Here is a 24,362-nt window from a genome sequence, read left to right on the forward strand (position 1 = left end):
AAGAGCCAGGGAGTTTCCAGCCTGCTCCCTATAGATTGTTCACCATCTCTTCTCTACCCCCTGCTTTTGCTGAAGGGCTTGGTGCTCACGCACTGCATTTTGTACCTAATTCACTGACCCTGCTGCAGCACTCCAAGTGATCAAGTGGATGCAGAATTCTACCTCTGTCCCTGGTTTCCAAGGCAACCATCTTGCCTTCCCTCTCCAGAAGTGCCACACTTAATTTGTTCAGTCAGAGATGCCATTGCAAGAGTTTATAGCAAGAAAGGGAAGATCCTTCCACCTTTTATTAGTGGGGTGCCACTGAACCCCTGGGGCTGGTGCCTCCTGGAAGCTTTTGTGCCACCATCCCAGGTGCTTTTGCTCCCCCCCCAGGAGGTCTGCAGGGTCCTTGTTGGATGCTCTGCCACTCCCTTGGTGGGACAGACACCCCAAAGCTCTACTCCTCTCCCTTCCTGCCCAGACACCTGGTTCTGGGGTCCTTCCCCACGACAGGCACAGGGAAGGAATCTTTGGTTCTTCAACCCACATCCTGTGAATCATTTCAGGGCGCCTGGGTCTCCATCTGTGCACAGAACACCTCTCGTGGGAGGCTCAGCTGCCACCTTTGGCCTTAGCATCAGCTAGGAGGGGGAACTGCTTCTCTTTCTCCCTCGTTCCCTTTTTTTTTCTATTTCTTTTTTTTTTTTTTTTTTAACTTAAGAACTTGGCCATCTCTTGACACGACAGGAGTTGAAGCAGTGACCGCAGGGAGGCAGCTGGAGATTCTTTTTCCAGCCTTTCCCCAGGGCACACACTGCTGTGTGCCTTCCACCTTTGTCTGTGAGAGGGCTGAATGAAACAGGAATGCTCTGAGCTGCTTCCTCTGGTGACTCTGACCTCCCAGTGAGCTTGAAGCCCTTACGTGGTATCATGGGAAGTGGAAAATCATTCCTAACCCATCCTTGCTGGCAGGGTGGTGATCTGCAGCTTGGCATCTGGTTTCAGGGAAAATTGTCCATGTACAGAACAAGCAAACTGAAATACTTGTGACCTAGAATGGGAAGTGAATTAGCTGAAAGTATTTTGAAGCTGCAGCTGTGCTTACTGAGTCTTATTTTAACCTTGCTTATACCAGAACTTGAAAAGAGCAGAACGATGACTTCTGATATAAAATTCAAGCTTGGAAGCTGCAAACCAGACAGGCCACTGGTCAACCCACATTACTTCTTTCATTCAGTCCTTGACCCTTCCTGTCTTATCTCCCCATAGACTATAGCAGCCTGTCAGGACACCACTTCTTTGCTGACAGGATCACAATTAATACTTTGTGATGCTGCTATCAGGAGGTTCTGTGCTTCACAGGTGTTCTCTGCAAGCTTGAGAAGTAGTAAAGATATTATCTCCTTACTACTGCTCCCTTCACTCCCTTACAAAGGGCTGGGAGTGGCTCAGAGATGCTTCACAGGGCAGAGAGGAAGCTGCCCCTTCCTAGGGGTGTTCTGTTAAAGGGACACTTCTGGGACTTCCAACAGGTATTCTGTTCCCTTGGGATTAAAGCAGCAGTCTGCAAGCACCAGGCAAATGGTTATGTTTGTGCCAGGGCAGCTGGCCCAGAAAACATCTGGGAATAAAAGCTGAAGTAGGACCCTCTGTCAGCAGTGCTGTGGGGAAGGCAGGTGAGGAGAGGCCCTCCCCTGATCACTGATCAATGATCAATGGCAGAGGAGCTGCTTGCTGGCTTAGTCAGTGGCCAGTAGCTTCTTGAGCCAGATGAGGGCATTTGATGGAGCCAGTGGTCCTCAGCTGAAGAGCAAATCTTCCCTAATGACATTTAGCACCAGTGCAGAGAGCAGCATCTCTGTCCCTGCTGGAAAATTGCTTGCCAGGAAATACTCTGCTACTCCATACAGAATTGCTTGAGGCTTCTTTCAAGAGGTCTTTGATTTTCTTAGAACTTCAATGAATTTCTCTTCTCACTCTCTATCCTCATTACCATATATGCATATGCATGTATTTGAAATCACCTCCCAGAGGATGGAATCGTTATGACTAGAGTACAGTGATTCAGGTTTCTGCTGTAATAAAAACCTATTTTTACTCTCCTGGTAAGTAGGACAGAAGGAAAGAAAGAGGCAGAGCTGAAATACAGCAAAATAAAAACACCAGTCACTAACGACTTCCAGGCTTTCTCCCTTTAAAGCTTGGCTTTTAATGGCAGGTTCTGACCTCCTTTGTCAGGCTATAGGGGCTGCTTCACTCCTTACTGCAGGCAGCAAGAAGCTGCGCTCCTCAGAGTGAGGCTGAGCTTAAAACTCAAGCACTGCAGAGAAAACAGTTTAGAGATGCTCATTGTGAAGCTGAGTTGCTGGGTAAGGGTGTCCTTCTCCTTCAAATCCTGTCTGATCTGTCCCAGTAGCTGTATTTTTATTTATCTCCCATCTTTTGGTGGGCAATTCTGTTCGACTGCCGGGTTGTTGGGTTTTGTTCTAAGCCTGCTGTCCAAGCAATGTAAGACTAGAACAAAATTATAATTACAGTTCTTGTGTGCAGGAGGTGCATCCAAGCCTTACTTCCTAAAATGAATTTGGAACTGGAGTGATAAAAACCAGATGGCTCAGGTTTGGGAGAGCTCTTTGGTGCCTGGCTTCAGGCCCTCCTCAGGGGTTGCTCACCAGAAGTTACTGGATGCTTGTGCAAACTGCAGAGTTGTGTCACATTTGGCTTGTCCAGGGCAGCAGTCATCAGGCCAAGAAGTAAACATGCCACCAGGGGATATTTTTAATATTTTGCTCTGCTTTTGAGCTGTGTGTCAGGGGCATAAAACAGGCTGGGAAGCTGCAGGTACCTCTGAACGTCGGGGTGGAACGGGACCGTCCCGCGGCGTCGGGGATTTCTCTGTGCCTCCTGCCAAGAGGAGCTGTACTGATGGGACTGCTCTTGGCCTCTTTGCAGTTGGTTTCGTAAGAAACATGCTCAGGCAGAGGCTCTGGTGCCCATACCTCCCAGCCCAGAAACAAAGGACAGGTGGAGAAGTATGACGGCGGTGCCTTATCTGGAAGATCTGCATGGCTACAACGAGGAGGAAGACGATGACTTGTATGACATTGAAGATGATATCATCTACACTCAGGACTTCACAGTACCAGGTAGGAGAGAATGATGCTGGGAAAGAAGTGGCTTTTTTTTTTTTCTTTTTTTTTTTCTTTTCTTTTTGTCTGTTTAAAGGTTTTTAGGAAAGGCCTTGAGGTCTGAGTAATCCTCTCAGCAGTGAGGAGAGGATTGATTATTAAGTGGTGTGAGTGACGCAGTGAGTGAGCTGTGATGCTCCGGATGCCTCAGTCCTTGATTTGATCAACCAGGATGCCCCTTCCTGCATGTCACCTGTGTACCAATTTCCTTCCTCCAGACAGTAATAGCTGGCTCCTGCTGGACTCTGGTGTTCAGCACATTGAATTCTTTAGGCCAGTTTTGCCAGACAGTTATTTTGGAGCAGAGCCCTAAAGTGACTCAGTGGTCAGAGTAGATGGCACAGCTGGGGGAGAAGCTTGGAGCTTGATGCTGAGGCTGGTTTATGTTCCAGTCTTGGTAACTGTCTGCTTACAGAACTTCTTCCTTTATTTGGGATTTCCTGTTGTTGTAAGGTAAGCTTTAACCAGTAGGTAGGGGGGAGAGGGAGTGGTTTCAACCACCCTGTTCTTACAAAGTGGTGGCAGTCGGGCAGCTCTCCTCCCATCACTTGTGAGCAGAAGACTCTCAGGCTGGTCTGTGGGAAGGCTGAAGACAAAGACCTCTGAGCTTCCCACTGCAGCAGCAGTGCTGTGTGACCAGGGCAGCAGTTCCTTTGTCTCACTGCCTCCATCAACACAACTCAGCTCTCCAGATGAATGGTTCCAGCCTGCTTTAGTTTTGTTTTGGAGGGAAGGTTTCACACACTGCTTGCAGGGGTGCTGATTCACTTTACCACAATGAGATGAGAAGGACCTGGGAGTTGTGATAAGCAAAGTCCTTGTTTCTGGAGTTCCAGGCTAACCAAACTGCTTTAGTTTTTCCTTCCTTGATGGCCTGGTGAGCTGCTGTGGGCCTTGGGAAAAGCAAGGTCTGGTTTTACCAAACCTGACACCTGGAGACCTTGTTTTTTCATTTGACTTCCTGGTGAGGTGGAAATTGCTTTTTTGAAGCAGTGCCAGAGAAGAATCAAGTGTCAGGTCTTGAATTGTACTAAGCCTCAAATTGTACCCAGAATTTCTCTGGGCAATGACTTGAAACAAGATTGGCTTCCCCGGGCAGTGCCTTCCAGGGGCAGAGGCTGTGTTGAGCCCAGCCTTGCTCTGGGCTGTGTGACATCCCTGGGGAACAGTCCCCACCAGGGTGTCTGCTCAGATGTTCAGCCAAATGGATATAGAGGTGGCTTGGAGGTGGAGCCTGCCAAGATGAAGGGATTCTCATCAAAGTGAAAGAGATTTATTTCCAAGTGCTGATTCACTGGTGACAGTTGGGTAATTTATAACCTTTTCTAATAGAACTGATCTCCCACTGCCAGCTAGGTGACCTGCAGAGCTCCATCCTTTGCTCTCTCCTTACATCCCACAGACTTTTGTGCCAGAATCTGACCAGGACCAGGCCTTTCCTCACAGCTTGGTGGAGCCTTTTTAAAAGGAGGGATCCTCTTAAAAACGTGATAGATGTACTGAAGCAGATATGTGATTGCTAGGGCCTCTCTAACTACAGAAGTGGGAGAGAAGAGGCTTGCCAGATGCTTTCCTTGCTGTCAGGGGTCATCTGTCTTCCTCTGCAAGAGCTCTTGCTGGGAACAGCCCATGCATAAGTGCCTGAGACACAATTCTGCCAAAATGTTGGGGCTGGGAACAGGCAGTGAGGCCTGAGCATGAGGCTGCCAGGCTTAAAAATCCATCACCAGCATGGCTGGTGCCCCCCTCCAGTTTTACATTCTCCTTTCTGAACTGGTTTCAGGAGGCAGGAGGAAGGTGCAGGTGGTCTGAGGGTGCTTTAACCTCCCTTGAAGGGTCAGTCCTCCCAGAGGAGAACCTCTGCCACAGTAGCTGCTTTGCTCTTGGTACTTGACTCTCTTGCAGCCAAGCCAAGGGCCTGCAGGATGCTCTTGTCACTGCTTTTTTTGGTGCCAGTCTAGAGAACAAGCATGTGCAGGTCTCCAACAGTGCTCTGTTGCTTCCCTCTGCCTTCCCAGCTGTGGAGGAGGAAGCTGAGGCAGGGCTTAGAGGACAGAGCCCAGCACCCAGCAGAAGTCAGGAGCATTTTGGAGAGGAAGCCGTGCTCCCATCAGCCACGGCCACAGAAGAGGAGCACGAAGCTTAGCCTAGACCCCAAAGCCACTGTCCTCCTGGGCCTCCCGTGGCCTGAGCTGATGGCAGTGGCTGGAGAGCACAGGATCACCTCCCTGCTTCCCCCAGTCTCCAGCAGGATCCTGCCCATCACAACAGAAGTGTTGTTTCTCCAGCAGATACCTTTGTCCTGCAAGGGAATCGTCCTTCAGGTTTTGGCTTTCTATTTCTAAGCTATAGGGGTTCTAGCAGGCTGCAGGGGAGGGGTTGTGACCCCTTCCAGGGTGGGTTACTCAGCTTGTGACATCCACGGGCAGTGTCACTGCCCCTGCTGGCCCTGCTGGCTGGACCCAGCCCCAGCTGGAGGGACCCCCAGAGGCAGGAGACTGGGAGAGACCTCCAGAGCAGTGGTATCAGCAGGTCCACACTCCTCATGCAAGCAGCAGTATTTAAACCCAAATAAAAGCTCTTGTTTCAGAAGATGACAGGCAAATTACTGGAAGATTTAAAGTCCTTGTGTGCAGTTTGTGCTGTTTCAGAGGGATTAGAAGCCTAAAACTTAATTGTGGCCCCATAAACCATCCCTTCCCTAGAAGTGCAGCCTCATAACAACCTGAGGGGGGGAGTGGGGTGAGGAGGATCCTGGTGTGGGGACACTGCTCTGGTGGCTTCACCCAACGTTGGCAAAGGCAGGGGGGCAGCTTGCAGAAAATAAACTTCCATCTTTGTTGTTTTGTTTTTTTTTTTAACCTGAGTTTTCCTGCAGGATTCTTTTCAACTTGCTCAGCTCTGTGCAAGTGTTACATTTCTAACAGTGATGCCATATTAAAATAAAAATTAAAAAAAAAAAACCAAACAAAAAACCAAAGCCAAAACACCACCAACTTGGAAGTGACTGATGAATTCAGTTGTGGTTCTGCTGGGCAGTGAGAGCAGGAGAACAAGTGACTCAGAGGTGGGGGTGGGTGTTCAGTTTGGGAGGGGAGAAGAGGGAACCTCATTAAATTTTGCCTTCCTCAGAGGAAGAAGGGGCTTTGAGGAGGTGCTTTCACTTCTGAAGGGTTATTTAAAGATTTATGCAGCTCTGCAGAGAGCCTTAAATGTTGGGTGCCCCTGGTTCAATCAGTGTTAAACGTCTCCTCCGAGGGAAGTGCTGAGGAGAGAACTGAGCACGTGACAGAGCATCCTCCAGAAGTGGCTGCTTGGAGAGCAGCAGCAGCAGATGCAATAAATGGATGTAAGCATCTTGCTGCTTGCTTTTGTGCTGCGTTTCAGATTTAGCAGCCTGTGCTCTGCTGGTTTTTTCTCCCCTAGCATTAACCCCTTCGTTTGCTCCAGCCCAGTCCTCCAGCAGAGGCAAATGGCTGCGTAGCTGGAGTGGGTCCTTTTGTTTTGTTTTGCTCCCTTAGCTTTTGGTTTGAAGCTTGAAAATAAAGCCAGGGTTGGAGCCTTTAAAGCCTGGTGCTTGAAAAGGTTCGTTTCTAGCCACAAATGATGTGTTCTTGTTTGTGTCTGACAAACACAGCAATTCAAAAGCTCTTCACGGTTTTATTTTGAATTTATTTTTTTTTTTGTGCCTGAATGAGCTGGATGGAGCCATTAAGAAATGTAAGAAGTGGCAAGGGCAAACATGCACGTTCTTGATGCCTCTCCCAGCCCTCCTTTTATTTATTTTATTTTTAGCACTGCTCAGTGGTAGCTGGAAGGTAGGATGGAGCTGCTCAAACAGACAGCACTGGGTCACTGGCTTCCGCGTGGGCAGGCAGTTGCCAAGACTTCATCCCATGTTGAATTTTTATTTTCATTAATTTGAACGTCAGAAAGTGTCACTGGTGAAGGAGGTAAAATTAGCTTGCAGTTCCCCCTCCCTCCATGCTCTCCATAATAGACTCCCAGGACTGTGCTTTTGAAGCAGGGTGGGAGGAGGGAAGAGTCACACAAAAGACAAATGAACTGTTTGGATTTTTTTTTTTATTATTTTTTTCTTCCCTCCCCAGTCAGAAATGTTAATGGACTTGGCCTGAGTTCAGCTGAGGGAGGGGAAGGAGAAGTGTTCAGCTTTGCTCTAAATGGGGTTATTTGAGGCTCTGCAGCTCTTGGGATGTAGAGAAAAGGAAAAACCTTGAACTCTGGGAGTGGGTACCCACAGCCCTGCAGCCAGTCCCTGGGGGGGGCTCAGGGGATGCTGTGTCCCCGTCTTCTGGAGGGGTAGCTGTGACCCCTCATCCCTTCCAAGAGAGGTGCCCCCTCCAAAGGGGTCAGGAGCTGCTGTTTCTGCCTCTCATTTTCAGGCCAGACATTTTCAGAAAGTGCTGGAGGTAAGGACACGTCCCCAGGGCACCTCCACCCCTCCTGCAGAGCTCCCACAGAACTCTGTGGTTCTGGGGAGGTCCCCTGGGAGCCCAGTGGGTGCACGGAGCCAGCAGCACATCCCTGGTCAGTCCTTGTCCCCTCCTGGGGCAGGGCAGCAGCTCTCAGGTAAGTGGCAGCACAGAGGAATCAGGAACTGTGTCCAGACCTGGTGGAGTCACCAGGGAGGGATGCGAGGGTCCCCTGTAACCCAGAACCCTGCAGCACCTGGGTCCATCCTGCCCTCCCTCTCCTGCTTTGGTCTCCACATCAATCACTGGGGACATTTCTCTAAGGTAATTCCTTCCTTAGCCCAGCTCCACAGCTCAGACTGCTTTTAGAGGAAGAAAAAAACCCCTCCTCCCTGGTTCTGGATCACCAGTCTGGCTGCAGAAGTGCTCAATCTGCTGCCTGATTTCCAAGGATGTGTTTTTAGTCTTTCCTGCTGGGTGCTGCAAGGCTTCACCAGCAGCACCGGTGCCCCCCAGGCAGAGGGGTTGGGTACTGGGATCTTGTTCCTTTTGTCCTTTTGCATGAGTGTTCAGGCCGATCCCTTGGGGAGAGGAAGGTGGGTGCTGGAGGGGACTTTGAACAAGGTCACATCTCCCTTCCCCTCGCAGCTGCGGTTTCCCCGAGGACTCCTCACCTGCAGCAGGGCCTGGGAAGGATGCAGCGAGGTGGGGGGACAGCACGAGGGGCCAACGGGGACCCTGCTGTGTCCCTGCTGAGGGGCTGCAGCTCTCCCACCCCCTTCCTCCTCCCGCAGTGGGGTGAGGGTTGGCGCAAGTGCTGGGGGATGACGTCCCGCTCGGCCTTGGCGGGGAAAGGATTGAGCATCCTTTAAAGAAAATTATACATAATCGTCTTACAGCCCTCGCTTCCACTCAAACCTCTGAGTCATAACTGAAGGGCCCTGGAGCGTGACGTTCCTGCTGGAAGGAAATTGCCTGGGCTGGATCCGGTGGGGGGGTGAGGGGGGAGCCGGGAACCTGACGAATCCTCTCGCCAGTCCTGCGTCTGCCTGGGGGATGTGCCCTGCTCCCGGGCCCTGTCCCCTCCTCCTCTTCCTCCTCTGAGCCAGGGGGGGACCCTTTGTCACTGCCTGGGTGAGTGGAGGTGACCCCAGCCCCATCCAGCCATGGCCTCCAGAAATGGCTCCTCGGCTGCAGTGCTGAGTCACCCCGAGCTGGAGGGGAGGGCAGCAGGGCTGGGCTGGAGCCCTTCTGCCAGCTGGGTGTCCCCATGTGGGGACAGTGACATCTCTGAGCTGCTGGGGGGCTGCCTGGCAGTGCCCACAGAGGTGCCCTGAGCTGCAGGGGGTGATGCAGCCCCTGCCCTGAGCTGCAGGGGGTGATGCAGCCCCTGCCCTGCCCCACAGAGCCAGCAGGCATTGGTCCCACAAAGAAATTGAACCCTTTGGTGCTCCGTGGGTCAGGTTGGTGAATGGGAGTGGGGCTTGTACCTTCCTCTAGAGAAAGGAGGAGGAGTGAGTTCCTCCACTGCTGCTGGTGGGGTTCAGGGTGCCTGTTCTTGAGGCCTGGCCCCCCTGTGCCCTTGGTTCTCCCACACTGCCCCGGCTCTTCCCATTTTTTTCTTGTGTGCTGGAGGAAGATGGGAATCGGTGGTGTTTGGTGGGAGCAGGGAGGGAGACACGGCCTGGGGCTCCCAACCTCCCCCATCCCCTGTTGGAGCCACCTCAGGTGTAGGACCTGGCTCTGGTTCCCCCCAGGAGCGGCAGCAGAAGTGGGGAGGGGATGGCGTGGGGCCACCGTGTCCCTTCCCTCACCGTGTCCCTTCCCTTGCAGGACAGGTGCCTGAGGAGGAGGCAGGGCAGAACGGGCAGAGCCGTGGCAAGGGGCTGCCCAAAGCCATCTGCATGAACGGGACGGAGCCGGGACAGCTGAGCACCAAATCCAAAGGGGAGCGGCGAGCCAGCGCCTCTTCCAACCCCTCCCGCAAGGCTTGCTCAGCCAGCAGCAAGATCCGAAAGCTCTCCACCTGCAAGCAGCAGTGAAGGGGAGCTCCAAGCTCTGCACAGGTACCGGCAGCCCTGTTCCCATGGGGAGGGAGGTGTGTGTGGCCAGCCTGGTGCCTGCCCGGGGATGGGGGGGGGGGACATCTGAACCCCTGGGGAAGGGTGTTGGTAGTCCTGGGTATGGAGAGAGCAGAGGTCTTGGTCCTGGGAATGTTCCTGGCACCCTGGATCCTCTGCAGTGTTCAAGGGGTGCAGAGCATAGTGGGGACCCCAGCACGCTCCTGCTCTCCCCCCTCCTTGCAAGCTGCTGCCTCCTCGGGGGAGAGCTGCTGTCACAGTCCCCCCTGCTTGGCTGCACTCGGGCTGTGTCGTGACAGCCCACAGCCCCTTTCCCTGCCACCAGAGCCCTGTGTGTGTGTGTGTGTGTCCCACCCCCCCGGAGCATTCTCCTCTGCTCTGCTCCCTCCAGCGTGCAGAGAAGCTGAGCTGCAGCAGGATGCTGAGCATCAGGGTGTCCCTGAGAGGTGGCCTTGTCACCCTGCCTCAAGCCCCTTCCTCTCCTCGGGGGAGCTCAGCACCTTCCCTGCTTCCCCCCTCCTCCTTCCGGCTCTCTCAGCCCCGTTCCCCCCCCCTTGCCCACCCCTCATTCAGAACCAGCCCGCTCTGACTCATGCTCTGCTCATCCACCCCCGGCCTCGCTCGTCACCGCTGCTCCGTGGGGCTGAGGCTCTGCTATCTGTTTGGATCACGACCAGCTTTGTGGTGTGAAAAAAAAAAAAAAAAAAAAAAAAAGAAAAAGAAATAATAAAATAAAAATTAAAAAAAGCCAGAAATAAAAGCCTGATCCTCCCCCTGCAGCTGTCAGCCCCGCGCTCAGCTCCTCTGGCAGCTTTTTCATCTTTAATTCATGGCTGGCAGTGAGTCACCTGCACGGGGACTTTAGCAGGAGAAAACGCCTGGGATCGGGGGCTCCCCGGGGGAGCTGCTGCTCCTCTCACCCCTTCCCCTTGGGACAGGGCCTGGGGACTCAGGAACAGCTGCCCAGTGGCTTTGGGAAGGGGGAGGAATCCCCCCTCTTCCACTGCCCCCCTTCAGTCAGCACCTGGAAAAGCAGAAGGGGTTGTGTGTGTTTGATGGGCTCCTCTCCTTGGCATCACTGAAGGTCCTTGCTGTGTTTTCCCCTGGGGTTTTTGCTTCCCGGCTCCAGGGACAGCTCCGGGGCAGCTCACCCACCCCTCTGGGGCAGAGCAGGGACCCCAGACCCCTCCAGTCTTGTTAGGAAAAGGGTCCCAGGAGCAAGGAGCGACCTGCCCGTGGTGGCATCAGGCCCCATTTGTACCCCCCAGCCCTCTCTCACCCCTCCCTCTCTGTCCTCCCGCAGCGTCTCCATCCCTGCCCCATCTCTGCCTCTCTCCTGGGAGCGAACCGCGCTTGAGATCCAAAAAGAAACCCGAGGAATCCAACCACGGAACCCGGAATCCGCCCCCTCCCCCGGCGGCCCCGGCACCAGGAACCAGAAGCTGCTGGTGGGCAGACCCCATTTACCACCTGGGAAGATGAACTCTGCGGCTGGGAAGATGCTGCCCCTCCTCCTCCCCAATCACTCTTTGCCAATCAAGACACTGATTCTGGTTTTAATTTCACGATGGGAAGGGGGGGATGAGCGGGCCCCCCCCTCCCTGCCGGGCCCGGCCGGGTCCCCCCTGGCTGTGTAGAGTCGTGCAAAGCCATTGCCGTGCACTTTATGTTTTAGACTACTGTTATATATTATATATTTTCCTCTTTTTTTTTTTTTTTTTCTTTTTTTTTTTTTTTTTTTTTTTTGTTTATATTTGCGGTATATTTAGAGATTCCTACACATTGTGATGTGTTGAAAATAAACCAGATGAGGAAAAAAAAACCCACACAAAAAAAAACCAAAAAAAAAACCAACCCCAACAGGTATTAAGACAAAACAAAACTCTATTAAACCTGCATGCTGTAAAAGGGCTCGGAAAAGGGAATGGGTGCGCTCGTTGTCTTTTTTTCTTTCCTTTTTTCTTTTTTTTTTTTTTTAAAGACAAAAGAAAAAAAATAAAGTGAAAACAGCGAGGTGGGTTTCATGTTCTTCCTCCTGCAGCCAGCAGGGCAGGGGATGGGCTTGGGCTGGGGGCTGCAGACCCTCCCCCAGGTGTCCTCTGCTTCATAGGGCAGTGCTGGGGCAGGAGCTGGGTGATTCCCCCCACCCCAGCCACTCCCGGGCAGGGGGGGCTGGACCCCATCCCGAGGGGTGGAAGGGTAAGAAACGAGCTCAGAAAAGTCACAGTTGTTTGGGTTTTTTTTCTCCTCTCTTTATAGATTAAAAAGGCAGAGTTGTAGTTAGTGCTTTGGACAGAGACTGCGCAGAGGGAAGGAGCGACCCGGCCTCTACTCGCATGCAATGGGGGGGCTGTGGAGGGGCATGGGGGGCCCTGGGCTGGGCCCCCTGCCTGCCCCACTGCTGACCACCCCCAGGTAACATCCGTGGGGCTATTTTTAGGTTTTTTTCTTTTTTTTCTTTTTTTTTTTTTTTCTTTTTTCTTTTTTCTTTTTTCCTTTTTTTTTTTTTCTCCCTTTTCTTTTTTTTTTTTCCACCCATCCTTTGAAACACAAATAAAAACCCAATAAAAAGCAACCACCACCACCACCACCCCCCTGGAGCAGCAGCATCCACCTCTGTAAAAATCAATAAATATCTTCTGCACACCTCGGGCCCTGAGCTCAGCTCCCGGGGGGGTGCAGAGCATTTGGGCTGCCCCAGCCCCACACGCTCTGCTCTCTCCCGGGCAGAGGGGCCAGCACCAGGGGCAGGTGACAGGCAGCCCACCCCTACGGGGGTTATTTCCTGGGGGGGTCCTGCCTCCCCAGCCCTCGGGGTGCTGCTGTGGGGCCTGTGGCTTGCCCATGCCCCTGGGGGGGATGCAGGAGCCCTTTGAGCATCTTCCTGCCCTGGCATGGCAGCCCCAGGCACCTGCTTCCAGTTGGGATCCCAGGCTCCCTGTGGCACCATTGGCTTTCTGGGATCAAGGAGGTGACTCCCCCTCCCCAAATAACTGCCCTCCCCTTCAGGGTGGCACCGCTGCCTCCCCCAGCTCCAGCCCCTTCCTCACCAGGATGCTCCCGGTGGGATGGGAGGCGTTATTGCTTGTAAGAAACCAGAGAGAGGGAGAGGGGAGAGCATCTCTGCTACACTGCTCTGCCGGGGGGGTCATGGCTGGGTCTCAGCTGGGTTTGGGGGTTTATAAGCGAAGACCCTCGGTGCTGAGCTCTGCTGCACCTCTGTGCCCCCCCTACCCCAGGCCCCTCACTGCTGCCTGGCACCTCGCTCCTGAGAGCCAGGAGGCTTGGCCACCCCACGCTACCGGCCCCCCTCAGTGTGGGGGTGCAGCCAGGGGACCCCAGGCACCCTCCTGGCCTTCCCATGCTGGGGTCACCCTTCCCGCTGTCCTGCGGGGAGGGTCCCGCGGCCCCTGCCGGGCCCTGTGCCAGCAGCAGGAGGGGACGGAGCCCTGAACCCCCCCGTGCTGGGGTCTGTCCCCTCAGGCCGGGCCTAGACAGGGCTGTGGTCAGGGGGGGCATCGCTGGCAGCCACGGCCACCGTGTGCTGGGTGCTCTCTGCCTCTCTCCTCAGGTGCCCGTAGAGCCGCTCCTCCAGCCCACCCGTGATTTTGTCCATCAGCTCCGAGCCGGAGCTCAGCCCCAGGCACCTCCCGGGGCCGGGGCAGTCGTCATCCCCGGGGGGCTCGGCTCCAACCTTGGGCTCGGGGGCCGCTTCTCCGGGCTCCTCCACGATCACCTGGATCTCAGGGTCGGGCAGCGCTGGGGCGGGGGGGACCCCATCGGCCGCCTCCGCCGCCTCCTCGTCGCCGGCGCTGACGATGCGGGGCAGGGGGCTGTGGAAGCGGCTGTCCAGGGGGTAATTGGCGCTGTCCCCCCGGCGCAGGGGGGTGCGGTGCCGCTCCAGCGCCGGGTACCGCACGCCGGGGTCGCTGTACTGCTTGGCGTGCTGCCACTGCTTGCGGAGGTGGGTGCGGGAGCGGTGCTTGCCCCGCAGCGGGGATTCGTCGAACTGCGGGTCGTGCCGCACGAAGGCGTTGAACAGGGCGTCCGTCTTCTCGTCGATGCTGTAGTCCCGCCGGGGCAGAGCCTCCCGCCCCGGGAACATCTGCCCGTAGGGGGACCAGGCCAGGGGGCTGTGGGGACGGGGGGGTCCCCCGCCTGCCGCGCCCCGGGCTGTGCTCCCCTCCTCCTCTTCTTCATCCTCCTCTTCTTCCTCCTCCTCCTCCTCCGGCTGCCGGCCCTCGAAGCTCTCGAAGATGGTGCCTTTCCTCCCCGCACTAGTGAAACAAATCCGCTTCTCGGAGGCCGTTTGGTCCTTGGGGGGCCCCTCCTCGCCCCCCCGGCTGGGTGCCTCGATGGAGGCGTAGCCGCTGTCCATCTGCAGCAGCTTGCGGGTGCCGGGCTCCGACTCCTCCGCCTTGGGGCGACCCCAGAGCTTCTCCTCGGGGCCTTCGGCCTCATCCAGGGAGAAAGAGGGGCAGGGGGCCACGCCGCTGGGGGAGGAGACGCTGTCCCCGCCGTCGCTGCGCACCGAGTCCTGATCGTTGCTGCGCTCGGAGGACGCGTAGAGCTCCAGCGAGGCGCGCAGGCTCCAGATGTCGTGGTAGGCGCTGGGTGGCTCGGGGACACCGGCCTCACCAGGGCTGCCCACGGCCCCCTCGCCCGGCTCTATCCTGCAGGCACCACCCCGCTGTCACCACAGGGACACAGGGACCCCGAGCAGGGGGTGCCAACCCAGCACCTGCAAGCTCGGCAGTGCTGCCGTGGTGCCGCAGGGTCCCCCACGCTGTGCCCACTGCCCTGCCACAGCCTCCCCATCCACACCTCCCCCAGGGCCCCTCACTCAGGACCTTTGCCCCCTGGCCCACCCCCCCAAAGCCACACAAAGGAGGAGCCCCCTGTGCAAGGGGCAGCTTGGGTCCCTCGGTGTCTTCCCAGTTCCCGGCTCACCCCTCCCCATCCCCTCTATCTACTGAAAAATACCTGCCGAGAGAGGGTGGGGGGCTGGCAGGGGAGGGCAGGAAGGGGCTGCTGGCGGGGTGGAAGGCCACATCATCCGTGTGGGCGATGTACTGGATGATGTCTGTCTGGTGAGGGTCCCGGTCCTCCTGGTCCATGCTCTCGCTGGCCGCCCGCTGACGCTGGAACTGGCGTCGCTTTGGGGACCCTGATGGGAGCCACAGGGCCGGGCTGGGGGGATGGTGCCTTCCCAGCACAGTGACCCCCCCTCTGCCCACGTGTCCACCCGCCCAGCACAGCTCTGTGGGGCTGTGCCCGGGCTCCCCGCTGCCCCCACCTCTGGTGTCCAGGCTGGACGCCCGCTGGGTGCTCTCCAGCTTCCACTTCTTGATCCTGAAGTAGGGGCTGGCTCCGTCCAGGCTGGCGTGACGGCGCAGGCGGGTGAAGAACTGCAGGACAGTGCCCTGTGTGGGGGGCAGGGGGGGCTCCCCGGGGCCGCCAGTCCCTGCCCCTGCCACCTTCCCACTCCTGGGCACTACTGTGAACTGGGCGGTGTTGGGGCGGTAGGAGATGTGAGTGCCCCCTCAGGCCCCTGCACCCCCTCCCTTCCATCCCCAGCTTGGTTCCTTTGTCCTTCTCCTGCCAAGATCAGCTGCAGCTGATGTACAAATGTCCCCTGAGGGCAAGGGACAGGGTGGGGGGGTGGCAGAGCTGGGTGGCCACATCCCTTCCCAGAGCCCTGGCATGAAGCAGGGGACAGGGTGGGGGGACAGGCAGCCACCCCTGTGCCAGGAATCAGGGCAGGGACAGGATCCCTGGGGCTGCACAGGCTCCCAAGGCTGATTCCCCCACCCAGCACTCACCGAGGGGCCCTCCCCGGAGTCGGAGGAGGTGGTCGGGCTGGCCTTGGTGAAGCTGGTGTCCACAGTGGAGTTGTAGGTGTCCCCAGGCAGGGCAGAGCTGGGGCACACGGCATGGCTGGGGAGTGCCGGCTGGGGCAGGGCCCCCCCGGGGGGCTGCAAGGCAGAGCAAGCTCAGGGGGCTTTGCACAAGGGTTGGGGACCCCCGGGAACCCCCATACCCACGTGCAGTATTGCCCTGAGACTCCCACCACTGCAGTGCTGTCCTGGGGTGCTGCAGGACCCCCCATGCCCCCCGTGTCCCCCCTGGGGTGCTGGGGGCTCACCTGGAAGATGGCAAGGCCGGGCTTGGGCGGGGGCAGGCGGGGGGTCATGGCCAGGCTGTTCTCACTGGACTCACACTCGTGGATGGTGATGATCTTGAGGGCAGGGGGCGGGAGGTGCAGGTGGGTCAGCCGAGCGTTCTTCAGGTGGTGGAAGTCTCCCTCTGTCAGCGTGTACCTGCCAGGCACACTGGGTTAGGAGAGGAGGCACTGACCCGACCCCCCTGGTCCTCCCCCCTCCAGCCCAGTGCTTCACCTCCTCCCCTTCTCCTGGGTCTTCTTGCCCTGGTCAAAGAGCGTGGCCTCATTGAAGGAGACACGGCGGGTGGTGGAGGAGCTGGAGGACAGGAACCGCTCGCTCTCAGCATCCCGGTAGCTGGAGGATGACAAGCAGTCGGGGTCCTCCACTTTGATGGTGATATCTGTAGAGACAGGGAGTCAGCAGACAGGCTCTCCCCCTCCTGTGGCACACACCGCCTTCCCCAGCTGAGGCCTGGCAAACTTGCTGCACCCCCAGCCTCACTGCCAGCCCGGCTGTCACTGCTCCTGGCTGGCTGTCCTGGAGCACTGCTGGGAGGGGTGGGGGGGGACACAGGGGGTGTGTGGCTGTCCCTACCCCAGGGCTGGGGGCTGCACTGAGGAGAGGGGAGTGCCCAGGGGCTGCTTTACCTCCCTCGGGAGCTGGGGGTGGGCAATGACTGTCAGCTCCCCCTGGCACCCCCAGACCCACCATGGCACTCACCCTGGGCTGGCTGCGAGTCATCCAGGTAGGTGGTGTTGGTTTTCTCGGGATCATCGCTGGCTCTGCAGGGACAGGAGGGTCAGCAGAGCGAGCACCGGTGACACAGGCCCCAGGAACAGCAGCTGTCCCCACGGCACAACCCCACCTGGAGTGCCGGCGGTCGGCCTCGCAGCACCGGCGGCAAATGATCAGGACGCCGGAGAGCAGGACCAGGGTCCCCCCGATGAAGATGGAGAGGAGGGCGAGGAGCAGCACGTAGCCATCCTGAGGGGACACCTCGCCGGGCACCGCCTGCACAGGGCTGGGGGCTGAGCTGGGATGGGGAGGGGGCACGGAGCCCCAAACCCCGAGTGCCGGGGCAGTCCCGTCCCCCCCCCCATGGCTGCCGTGGAGCGCTGCTCCCCAGAGATGCTCCCCCGCCGCCCCCGGGCCTGCTGCCGGCTCCGGGGCTCTGCCTTCACCAAGGCAACGGCAGCGGGGGGGGGCTGCACTGCCAGCGGCCCCGCACCGAGAGTGGGGGTGGGACCCCAGCCCTGCCCCACCTGTGGGCCCGTGCCCGCACCCCCAGCTGTGGGAGTGGGGCTGATCCGGTCCCCTCGGACCCCCGGCACCCAGAGCGCCTCATGGGGCTGCGCAGGGCGCAGAGGGGTCTCACCCACCCCCCAGGGCTGGCGGAGTGGGGTGAGTGACAGTGGGGCAGGGTGTCTGCTGCCATCCCCACCCAGGTGGAGCCCCCAGGCCCACAGCATCCATGCAGCCCCCACACCTCCCAGCCACTGCCCCACACCGGGACGTGCAGCCCCCCAACCCCGTGACCCCCGAGAGGGCAGCGCGGGCGGGGGGGACGGGGGCGGGCAGGGGGGTTCCGCTCACCGTGGCGCTCTCCGTCGCGTTGTCCCAGGGTGTCGGGTCATCGCTCATGGTCCGTCCCGGCCCGATCGCGTCCTGGGCCGGGGAGAGACAGAGGGAGGTGGTGGAACCGGGCCGGGGGTGGTGGCGGCGGCTCCTGCCCGGCCCCGGGCCCTGCCCAGCACCGCGGTGCGGAGCTGCCGGGAGGGACCGGGAGGGAGGGACCGGGATGGAGGGATGGAGGGAGAGAGGGTGTGGTCAGGGGGAGGCTGGAGGGTGGGAGAGAGAGAGGGAGGGGCGAAGGGAAGGTGGCTCTGGGGGGATGCGAGGACGGGGAGGCAGGTGGGGCCGGGATGGGAGAAGGGGTCAGGACCGCCGCTTTTCCCCCCGAGAACCCCCTCACCCCACCCCGGGCACAGCCCCCGGGGTGGGACGGGCTCTGCCACCACCCTTACATAGCCCCCAAGCCGTTGCCCACTTAAAATGGGGGTCTGAGCTCCCTGGGGCCGGGCGAGTGGTCCCGGTGGCCAGAGCTGGTCCGTGGGGGGCTGACCCTGCCCTGGGGTTCCACTCGGGGTACTCGCAGGGAAGGAGGTGACATCGCCCTGCCCCAGGGAGCCTCCGGCAGCCCCAGCAACCAGCCGCATGCCAGGGAGGAGATGGGGATGGGGGGTCCGGGCTGCCCGGCCCCTTCTCGGGGGGGGGTCGGGGGGAAAGCAGGACGCGGGGACATAGGCAGGGAGGGGTGACAGGGTGGCAGATGGGCTCCCCACATCTCGTGTGAGCGGGACTGGCGTGGGTGACGCCGGAGCGGCCGTTGGCGCTTCTGAGTCAGCCCGAGAGCGGCTCCGCCACCAGATTGTCCCCAAGCAGGAGGGGACAGGGCTGGGGACAGCAGCGGGGCTGCTGAGCGACCCGCGGGTGATGCTCCGAGCTGCTGAGGAGCGAGAGGCAGCGGGGCCAGGGGACAGACGGGCAGACACAACTCCCCCACTGCGGTGTCAGCCCGGGGGCTGCCACCGCGGGTCCGTGTGTCCCTTGTGTCCATCTGTCCCGGGCTGCCGGACGGGGCGGGGGATGGGATGGGATGGGGGTGGTGATGCTGGTGCCGGGGACCCCCCTGAGGTAGGGAGTGAGGGGAAGCTCGGGGGGGAGGAGGGGGCCGGAGCACTCGGAAACTGCTCAAAATCAGGTCAGCGAAAAATGTGAATGGAGCCATGGGAAGAGCCGCTGCGGGGGCAGCGCGGGGGGGAGCCGTGTCGCGGGGGGGAACCGCGTCGCGGGGGACACGACCCTGTCGCGGCCGGTCGCAGCTCTGCCATGAGCCAAGGTGCGAACCCCTCGAGGGCTATCGGGGTGCTAGGGGCTCAGACATCCCCCCCCCCGGCCCTGCACCCACCCTGAGGCAGGTCTGAGGTGAGCGGGGGAACCCCCTCCGCCCCCCAGGGCAGAAAAAGGGACGTCCCTCCTCTGCCCCCCTCTGTGCTGGGGGGACCCCAGTCTCGGGGGGCTGCGGCTGCAGGCAGGACGGGCGCCCCACGGGCAGGGACCCCGGGGAGCCCCCCCTGGCCCTAGGCGGGGGGCTCGGGGGGCCGGGTGGGCGGGAAGAATGTCCCTCCTGTTCCCCATCATGCAGGAATCCCGTCTCCATGGCGACCCGGCGGGAACAGGCCGGCCATTGTCTGGAGGAGGGGGCCGGTCCCCGCGGCCCCCGGGCTATCCCCTCGGGTGGGGACACGGGGCCGGAACCGGGGGCCGCTGCCGGTTCCCGAGGAGGGGGGTCTGGGGGCCGGGGGTCTCTGTGCTGCCGCGCTCCTGCACGTGCGTGCTAGAGGAGGGGTCGCGGGGGGGTGGGGGGGGACGGGGCCGGGGCAGGTCCGCGCCCCACGCGTGTGTCAGACCCGTGGGACTGGGAGTGGGGGGACCCGCTCTACTCCCCCCGGCTGCAACGGCCCCCCCGGAGCAATTCCGATGGCGGGGATGCGGGCAGGGATGCGGGCAGGGATGCGAGCAGGGATGCGAGCAGGGATGCGGGAGGTGAGCAGAGATGCGGGCAGGGCTGCGGGGCAGGGATGGAGGAAGGGAGGGGTGGGGGCCGCGGGGCAGGGATGCGGGAGGGGGCTGCAGGCAGGACTGTGGTGCGGGGATGCGGGCAGGGATGGTGACAGCGAGGCAGGAGCCCCCGGGAACCCCCGTGCGCGATGAATCGCGATGGGATCCCCCCGCCGGGCTCCTTCTGTCGCGATTGGGTTTGTCTCGAGGCAGTGGGGCCAGGCACTCACCTACAACCGGGACCGGGGCTCCATCGCCGCCGCTGCGCTCGGTGCGGCGGGGCGGCCCCGGGATTTATGAATGAACCAGAGCCGCCCCCGCGCGGCGCCAGCGTCACGTGGGGACAGGGGCTGCCCCGAACCCTGCCTGCACCAGAACCAGGACCAGAACCCTGCCTGCACCACAGCCCTGCCTGCACCAGAACAAGAACCAGAACCCTGTCTGCACCAGAGTCAGAACCCTTCCTGCACCATCCTGCCTTCACCAGAGCCCTGCCCGCACCATAACCTTGCCTGCACCAGAACCAGAACCCTGCCTGCACCAGAACCCGAACCCTGCCTGCACCACCCCTGCCCGCACCACAGCCCTGTCTGCTCCTCCAGGCCCTCCTGCCCGCAGTGCCCCGGGCACCGGAGCCCCGGGAGCTATCGCAGATTCGGACTCCGAGCGACGAGACGGGCACGGAGGGGCAGAGATGGTCAGGAACCGGCAGGGATGGTCAAGAACCGGGAGGGGTGGTCAGGAACCGGCAGGGATGGTCAGGAACCGGGAGGGACGGGCAGGGATGGGCAAGGAGCGGGGCGATACCGTCCCTCGCCTCCCCGCCCCCCGCATTGGCGGCCACGCAGTGGGCGGGGCGGCGGGGACTACAACTCCCATGCGCCCTCGCGGCTCCATCCCAGACGTCGCTTCCTGCCGGCACCCGGCGCCCCCCGGTCCGTGTAGTCCGTGCCGCGGGGCACGCCGGGAGCTGTAGTCCCGCCGCCTCCCGCCCTGCCCCGCGCCGCCCGCTCGCCCTTGCCGCCGCCCCGGCCCCGCAGCCGCCATGATCCGCGCCCCCCGCCTCCTCCTCCGCCTCACCGCCCGCCCGGTGCTGCAGCCGGGCCCCGCCCGCCGCTATGCCGAGGCTGCCGCCGGGCAGAACGCCATGGCCTTCACCTTCGCCTCGCCCACGCAGGTAGAGCCGGGACCGGCCCGCACTCCCGAGGGGCTGCCGGTGCGGGGGGCTCCGGGATGAGCCCGAGCTGCTCCTCCGCGGGTTGGCTCAGCCCGGGGGTGAGCGGGAGGGAACGGCTGGGAGGAGCGGCTCGGAGCGGGCCCGGGGGTGCGGCGGGGGTCGGGGGCGGCTCCGGGGCTGTGAGCGGGGGGCGCCGGGAATCCCCCGGTTCTTGGCACCGGCTCCGCCGAGTCTGACCTTGGCCCTGACCGCGGCCCTCAGCCCCTTCCCGGTTTTGCCGGGACCCTCCTGCCCCGCCAGCCCCGGGTCCTCGGGGGCCGCGGACGTGCCCGGGGTGAGGTGTCCGGGTCCGGACTCGGGGAAATCCCCCGCTCCCTTTTCTGTGCTCCCGGTGACTCTCTCCGTCTGCTCTGCCCTCTCTTCCAGGTGTTCTACAACGCTGCCAACGTGAAGCAGGTGGATGTGCCCACCATGACCGGGTCCTTTGGCATCCTGGCCTCCCACGTCCCCACCCTGCAGGTCCTCAGGCCAGGAGTGGTGACAGTCTATGCTGAAGATGGCACAGCCACCAAATATTTCGGTATTGTGGAGCAGAGGGAGTCAGAGAGGGAGGACAGTGTGTCAGGGGGCTTCCACAGGGGGGGTCTTTGCATTTCCAGAGGTTTCTCCTTCCCTCTCCCTCCCAGGGGCTGCCCTGGAAGATGAGCCCCGTGTCAGGCAGTGCCCTGGGGTTCTCCAGGTGCTCTTGGTTCTGCTCAGACTCTGGCATTAGCCCCAGCCAGCAGCTCCCTGACCCCTCCTGCTCTGTCCCCTCGCAGTGAGCAGCGGCTCCGTCACCGTCCACGCAGACTCCAGTGTGCAGGTGCTGGCAGAGGAGGCAGTGCCAATGGACATGCTGGACCTGGCAGTGAGTCCCACAGTCCCTTTGCCCCCTTCCCTTCTGGAGGGGGGGTCTGCTCCCTGCTTTGAGGGTGGGGGGGGGTGGGTTTGCCCCTGGAGCTCCCTGTGGCCAGGGGCTGTGCCTCCAACCTGGTTTCTGGGACAGAGAGGAAGCCCCACAGCCTGTCACCCTTCTCCAAACCACTTCTCCACCTTGGACAGGTGCTGATTTTGCCCCTCCCCACCCCTCTTGGCCTCAGGATCAGCTTTTTCCCCAGGGGAAAAGTTCCTAAGTGTCTGCTGCCAGTGAGGCTGTGTGAGGGGGTCTGAGGGGAGGGAGATGGGTGGTTTGGGGCTGTAGGACAAGTCCCCCATCCTGTGGTGGTCTCTGGATGACACATTCTCTGTGCTTGTGTGTTCAGACTGCAAAATCAAACCTGGAGAAGGCTGTGTCAGAGATGGCTGCAGCGTCTGACGAGGCAGCAAAAGCAGAAGCTCAGATTAAAGTAGAAGCTAACGAAGCTCTTATAAAAGCCCTGGAGTAATTCAGGTAAATGTCACCTACATCCTGGCTGAGATTTCCTGGCTGCTCTGGGGACGAATCCCTGCTCCCTGCTGCCAGCAGGAGCTCCCTGGGAGCAGCTGCTCGGGGGCAGGGGGGGTGAGGGCTTGTGCCGGGTTTCAGGAGGCGGTGACATGAAAACCACCCCGTGTTGGAGTATCCTATCGGCGGGGGGGGCCCTTCCCGGAGCCACTAGATGGCAGCAGGGCCTGGGGACACGCCACGGTGACACAGAGACTGCGGTCACCCGTGTGGGACCTCGCCGGGCCGGGCCAGGCCAGCTCAGGAGCAGGCTGGATGCCTGGGGCCCCGGGGGGAGCTGGATGTCTGTGTGGCCTCTGCTCCCTCTTCTTTCCCTTCCATTACAAACAAACAACTTGTGTCTCGGGGGAGGCCGGGTTGGGCTCTCACCTCCTGGCCCCTTTTCCCCCTCTCTCCCCTGCTGAGATTCAGCCTCCTCCCTCCTCTCCCCACCCGTGGTGTGGGCAGGTGAATCACCCACAGCCTCTCCGAGGGCCTCTCCCCTCCTATCTCCCTGATCTCTGCTCCCTCTGCTCTTTGGCCACTGAGGTCAGGGCCCAGGGAGCCCGTGGCTCTTGTTTACTCCCAGCCAGAACCAGGGCCAAGCCCTGGGAGCAGAACCCACCCCCCTGCCAAGCCCACCCCCCGTCTAAATCCCCTCCCTCTTGTGTCTGCTGCAGGAATCTCACTGCTGCCGTGGAGAGAGAGCCCATCCTGCCCTGCCCACCCCGGTTCAGCTGGTGCAGGGCAAATGGAGGTGGAGAAAAGCCTCTGATCAATTAAAAGGAAATGTAATCCCTGCTCGTAGCACGTCCCCTTCTTCTGAGGCAGCAAATCGTGGCTGGGGGGGGGTGTTGGGCACAGGAGGGTCTCTGTCCCCCACGCTGGGGTCTGCTGGGGTGCAGGTGTCCCCCCAGCACTGCCCTGGGGTTCAGCTGGAGGTTCCCGTGGGAGATTCACCTTCGGGAAGCTTATCAGGCAGGTTTATAACCCCCTCCCTGCCCCGTCAGCCACCTCCACCTCCAGTAATCCACCCGGACAGTGGGATTAGGGCAGCTCGGGAGGAGCCACCCGGGCAGGGCTGCTCCAGACCCTTCGGCTCCCGACTCTTCCCCCGCCCCAGCCAACCCCGCTGCCTGCTCAGCCTCCCGGTTCCCTTTGCCACAGGAATTCACTGCAGCTGAGCTGTTTCTTCACCCTCTGTCTTGCAGCTGGACAGCAGCTGCCTGGGCTTTGGCCCCTTCCCCTGCTGCTGCCTTTCCAGCCTGCGTGTGGCAGTCAGAGCCAGGGAAATCTCCCCCTGCTCCCTGGAGAGGGGCTGGGGGAGGAGGAGGAAGCAGATGCTGCAGGTGGTGGGGGTCTTTCTGGGCTCTGTGTGATGAAGGGGGGGTGGGTGGCTGCTGAGGGGGCTCTGCTGAGGCTGCTGCTTGCCCAGGGGGTCTCTGGTCACCAGGGTGAGGTAGGAGCCTGAGCTGGGTGAACCCCATGTGCCTCCTGAAACTGGGAAGGAGTGTGTGTGAGTGAGGGGCTGTGTCTCTGCCCGTGCCAGGTGCCCAAGGACACAGATCCTGCCAGGGCCACCCTCCACTGCTCAGGGGGGATTTTGGTTCCCTCAGCTGCCCAAACCCCCCCAGCACAGACTCAGGGAAGGCCGAGGAGGCTGCTGGCCCCTGGGTGTGGGGCTGCAGTCCCTCTGCCTCACTGTAATCTCCTTTTCCCTGGCTGTGTGGGCAGCAGGTTGGGGCTGCCTGCCCCCCAGCCAGCTCAGCTCCCCAGCTGGAGCAGGGCACAGCACGGGTATTTTTGGCACTGCCACCCAGGATGTAATCTTGGCTGCCTCCTCACCACCACCTCCTCCCCCTCCTCTCACTCGTTCTGTCTTACTCTCCCCCTTGCCCAAGTGATCAAAAATAGAGACTGTGGTGTTAAATTTCTCACTCTCCAGCTTATTAAAAGCCTCTGAGTGCCTGACGCTGAAACTATTTGAAGCTCAGCCGACTTCCCAGTTTCTGATTTGCTCCAGTGCCTTTTTTCTTCCATTCCCCTCTTTTTTTTTTTTCTTTCTTTTTTTTCTTTTATTTTTTTTTTAAAGGTCATACGCTGCGCTGTGCATAAGCAAAGCCTCAAAGTCAGAGTGAGTGCTAATTAAAACGTCTGGGGAATAACTGGGGACGGCCGGGCAGCTTCGTTGCCTCTCGCTCTCCTCCTCCCTCTCCGGTTTCTATTTGGAGCCTCCGTGTGCTCCCCAGGCAGC

The 24,362-nt window shown here is 60.1% G+C and overlaps 3 protein-coding genes across 4 annotated transcripts in view; 2 read left to right on the top strand and 1 right to left on the bottom strand.

Moving 5' to 3' along the window:
* The window catches only part of STK11 (serine/threonine kinase 11), a 37,242-nt gene extending 25,545 nt beyond the window's left edge, over positions 1-11,697 (top strand). The window contains exons 8-10 of one of the 2 annotated variants that reach the window (XM_030466273.1): positions 2,935-3,128; positions 9,437-9,669; positions 10,988-11,697. In XM_030466273.1, the coding sequence (XP_030322133.1) occupies positions 2,935-3,128; positions 9,437-9,645 (403 nt within the window). In that variant the 3' untranslated portion in view covers positions 9,646-9,669; positions 10,988-11,697. Of the gene's footprint in view, positions 1-2,934; positions 3,129-9,436; positions 9,670-10,987 lie in introns of those variants that run through there. The other variant, XM_030466274.1, reaches the window with a different exon arrangement.
* Positions 11,698-13,174: 1,477 nt separating this feature from the next.
* On the bottom strand, positions 13,175-19,764 carry CBARP (CACN subunit beta associated regulatory protein). Its single transcript, XM_030466214.1, has 10 exons — positions 19,700-19,764; positions 17,442-17,513; positions 16,714-16,859; positions 16,569-16,630; positions 16,083-16,248; positions 15,830-16,004; positions 15,507-15,659; positions 14,981-15,188; positions 14,668-14,851; positions 13,175-14,357 (listed from the first exon to the last, which is right to left on the bottom strand). Exons 2-10 carry the CDS (start codon positions 17,487-17,489, stop codon positions 13,175-13,177), a joined length of 2,325 nt encoding a protein of 774 aa, XP_030322074.1. The 5' UTR covers positions 17,490-17,513; positions 19,700-19,764.
* On the top strand, positions 19,389-22,912 carry ATP5F1D (ATP synthase F1 subunit delta). The gene is made up of 7 exons (XM_030466128.1): positions 19,389-19,454; positions 19,957-20,166; positions 20,446-20,646; positions 21,073-21,226; positions 21,465-21,553; positions 21,948-22,075; positions 22,789-22,912. Exons 1-6 carry the CDS (start codon positions 19,389-19,391, stop codon positions 22,068-22,070), a joined length of 843 nt encoding a protein of 280 aa, XP_030321988.1. The 3' UTR covers positions 22,071-22,075; positions 22,789-22,912.
* Positions 22,913-24,362: the final 1,450 nt, after the last annotated feature.

This window comes from Calypte anna, chromosome 28 (assembly GCF_003957555.1).
Source record: "Calypte anna isolate BGI_N300 chromosome 28, bCalAnn1_v1.p, whole genome shotgun sequence".
In the NCBI taxonomy this organism is placed as follows: Eukaryota; Metazoa; Chordata; class Aves; order Apodiformes; family Trochilidae; genus Calypte; species Calypte anna.

Bases quoted from the DNA above. Each gene is read 5' to 3' on its own strand.
- CBARP (XM_030466214.1), bottom strand. From the start codon at position 17,489: ATGAGCGATGACCCGACACCCTGGGACAACGCGACGGAGAGCGCCACG. The intron at 16,860-17,441 runs GTGAGCGGAACC...AGCCCTGTGCAG, and splicing joins ACGCGACGGAGAGCGCCACG to GCGGTGCCCGGCGAGGTGTC. The intron at 16,249-16,568 runs GTGAGTGCCATG...CTGTCTCTACAG, and splicing joins TGACTCGCAGCCAGCCCAGG to ATATCACCATCAAAGTGGAG.
- ATP5F1D (XM_030466128.1), top strand. From the start codon at position 19,389: ATGGCGGGGATGCGGGCAGGGATGCGGGCAGGGATGCGAGCAGGGATG. The intron at 20,167-20,445 runs GTCAGGAACCGG...CGGGAGCTGTAG, and splicing joins GGCACGGAGGGGCAGAGATG to TCCCGCCGCCTCCCGCCCTG. The intron at 20,647-21,072 runs GTAGAGCCGGGA...CCTCTCTTCCAG, and splicing joins CCTTCGCCTCGCCCACGCAG to GTGTTCTACAACGCTGCCAA.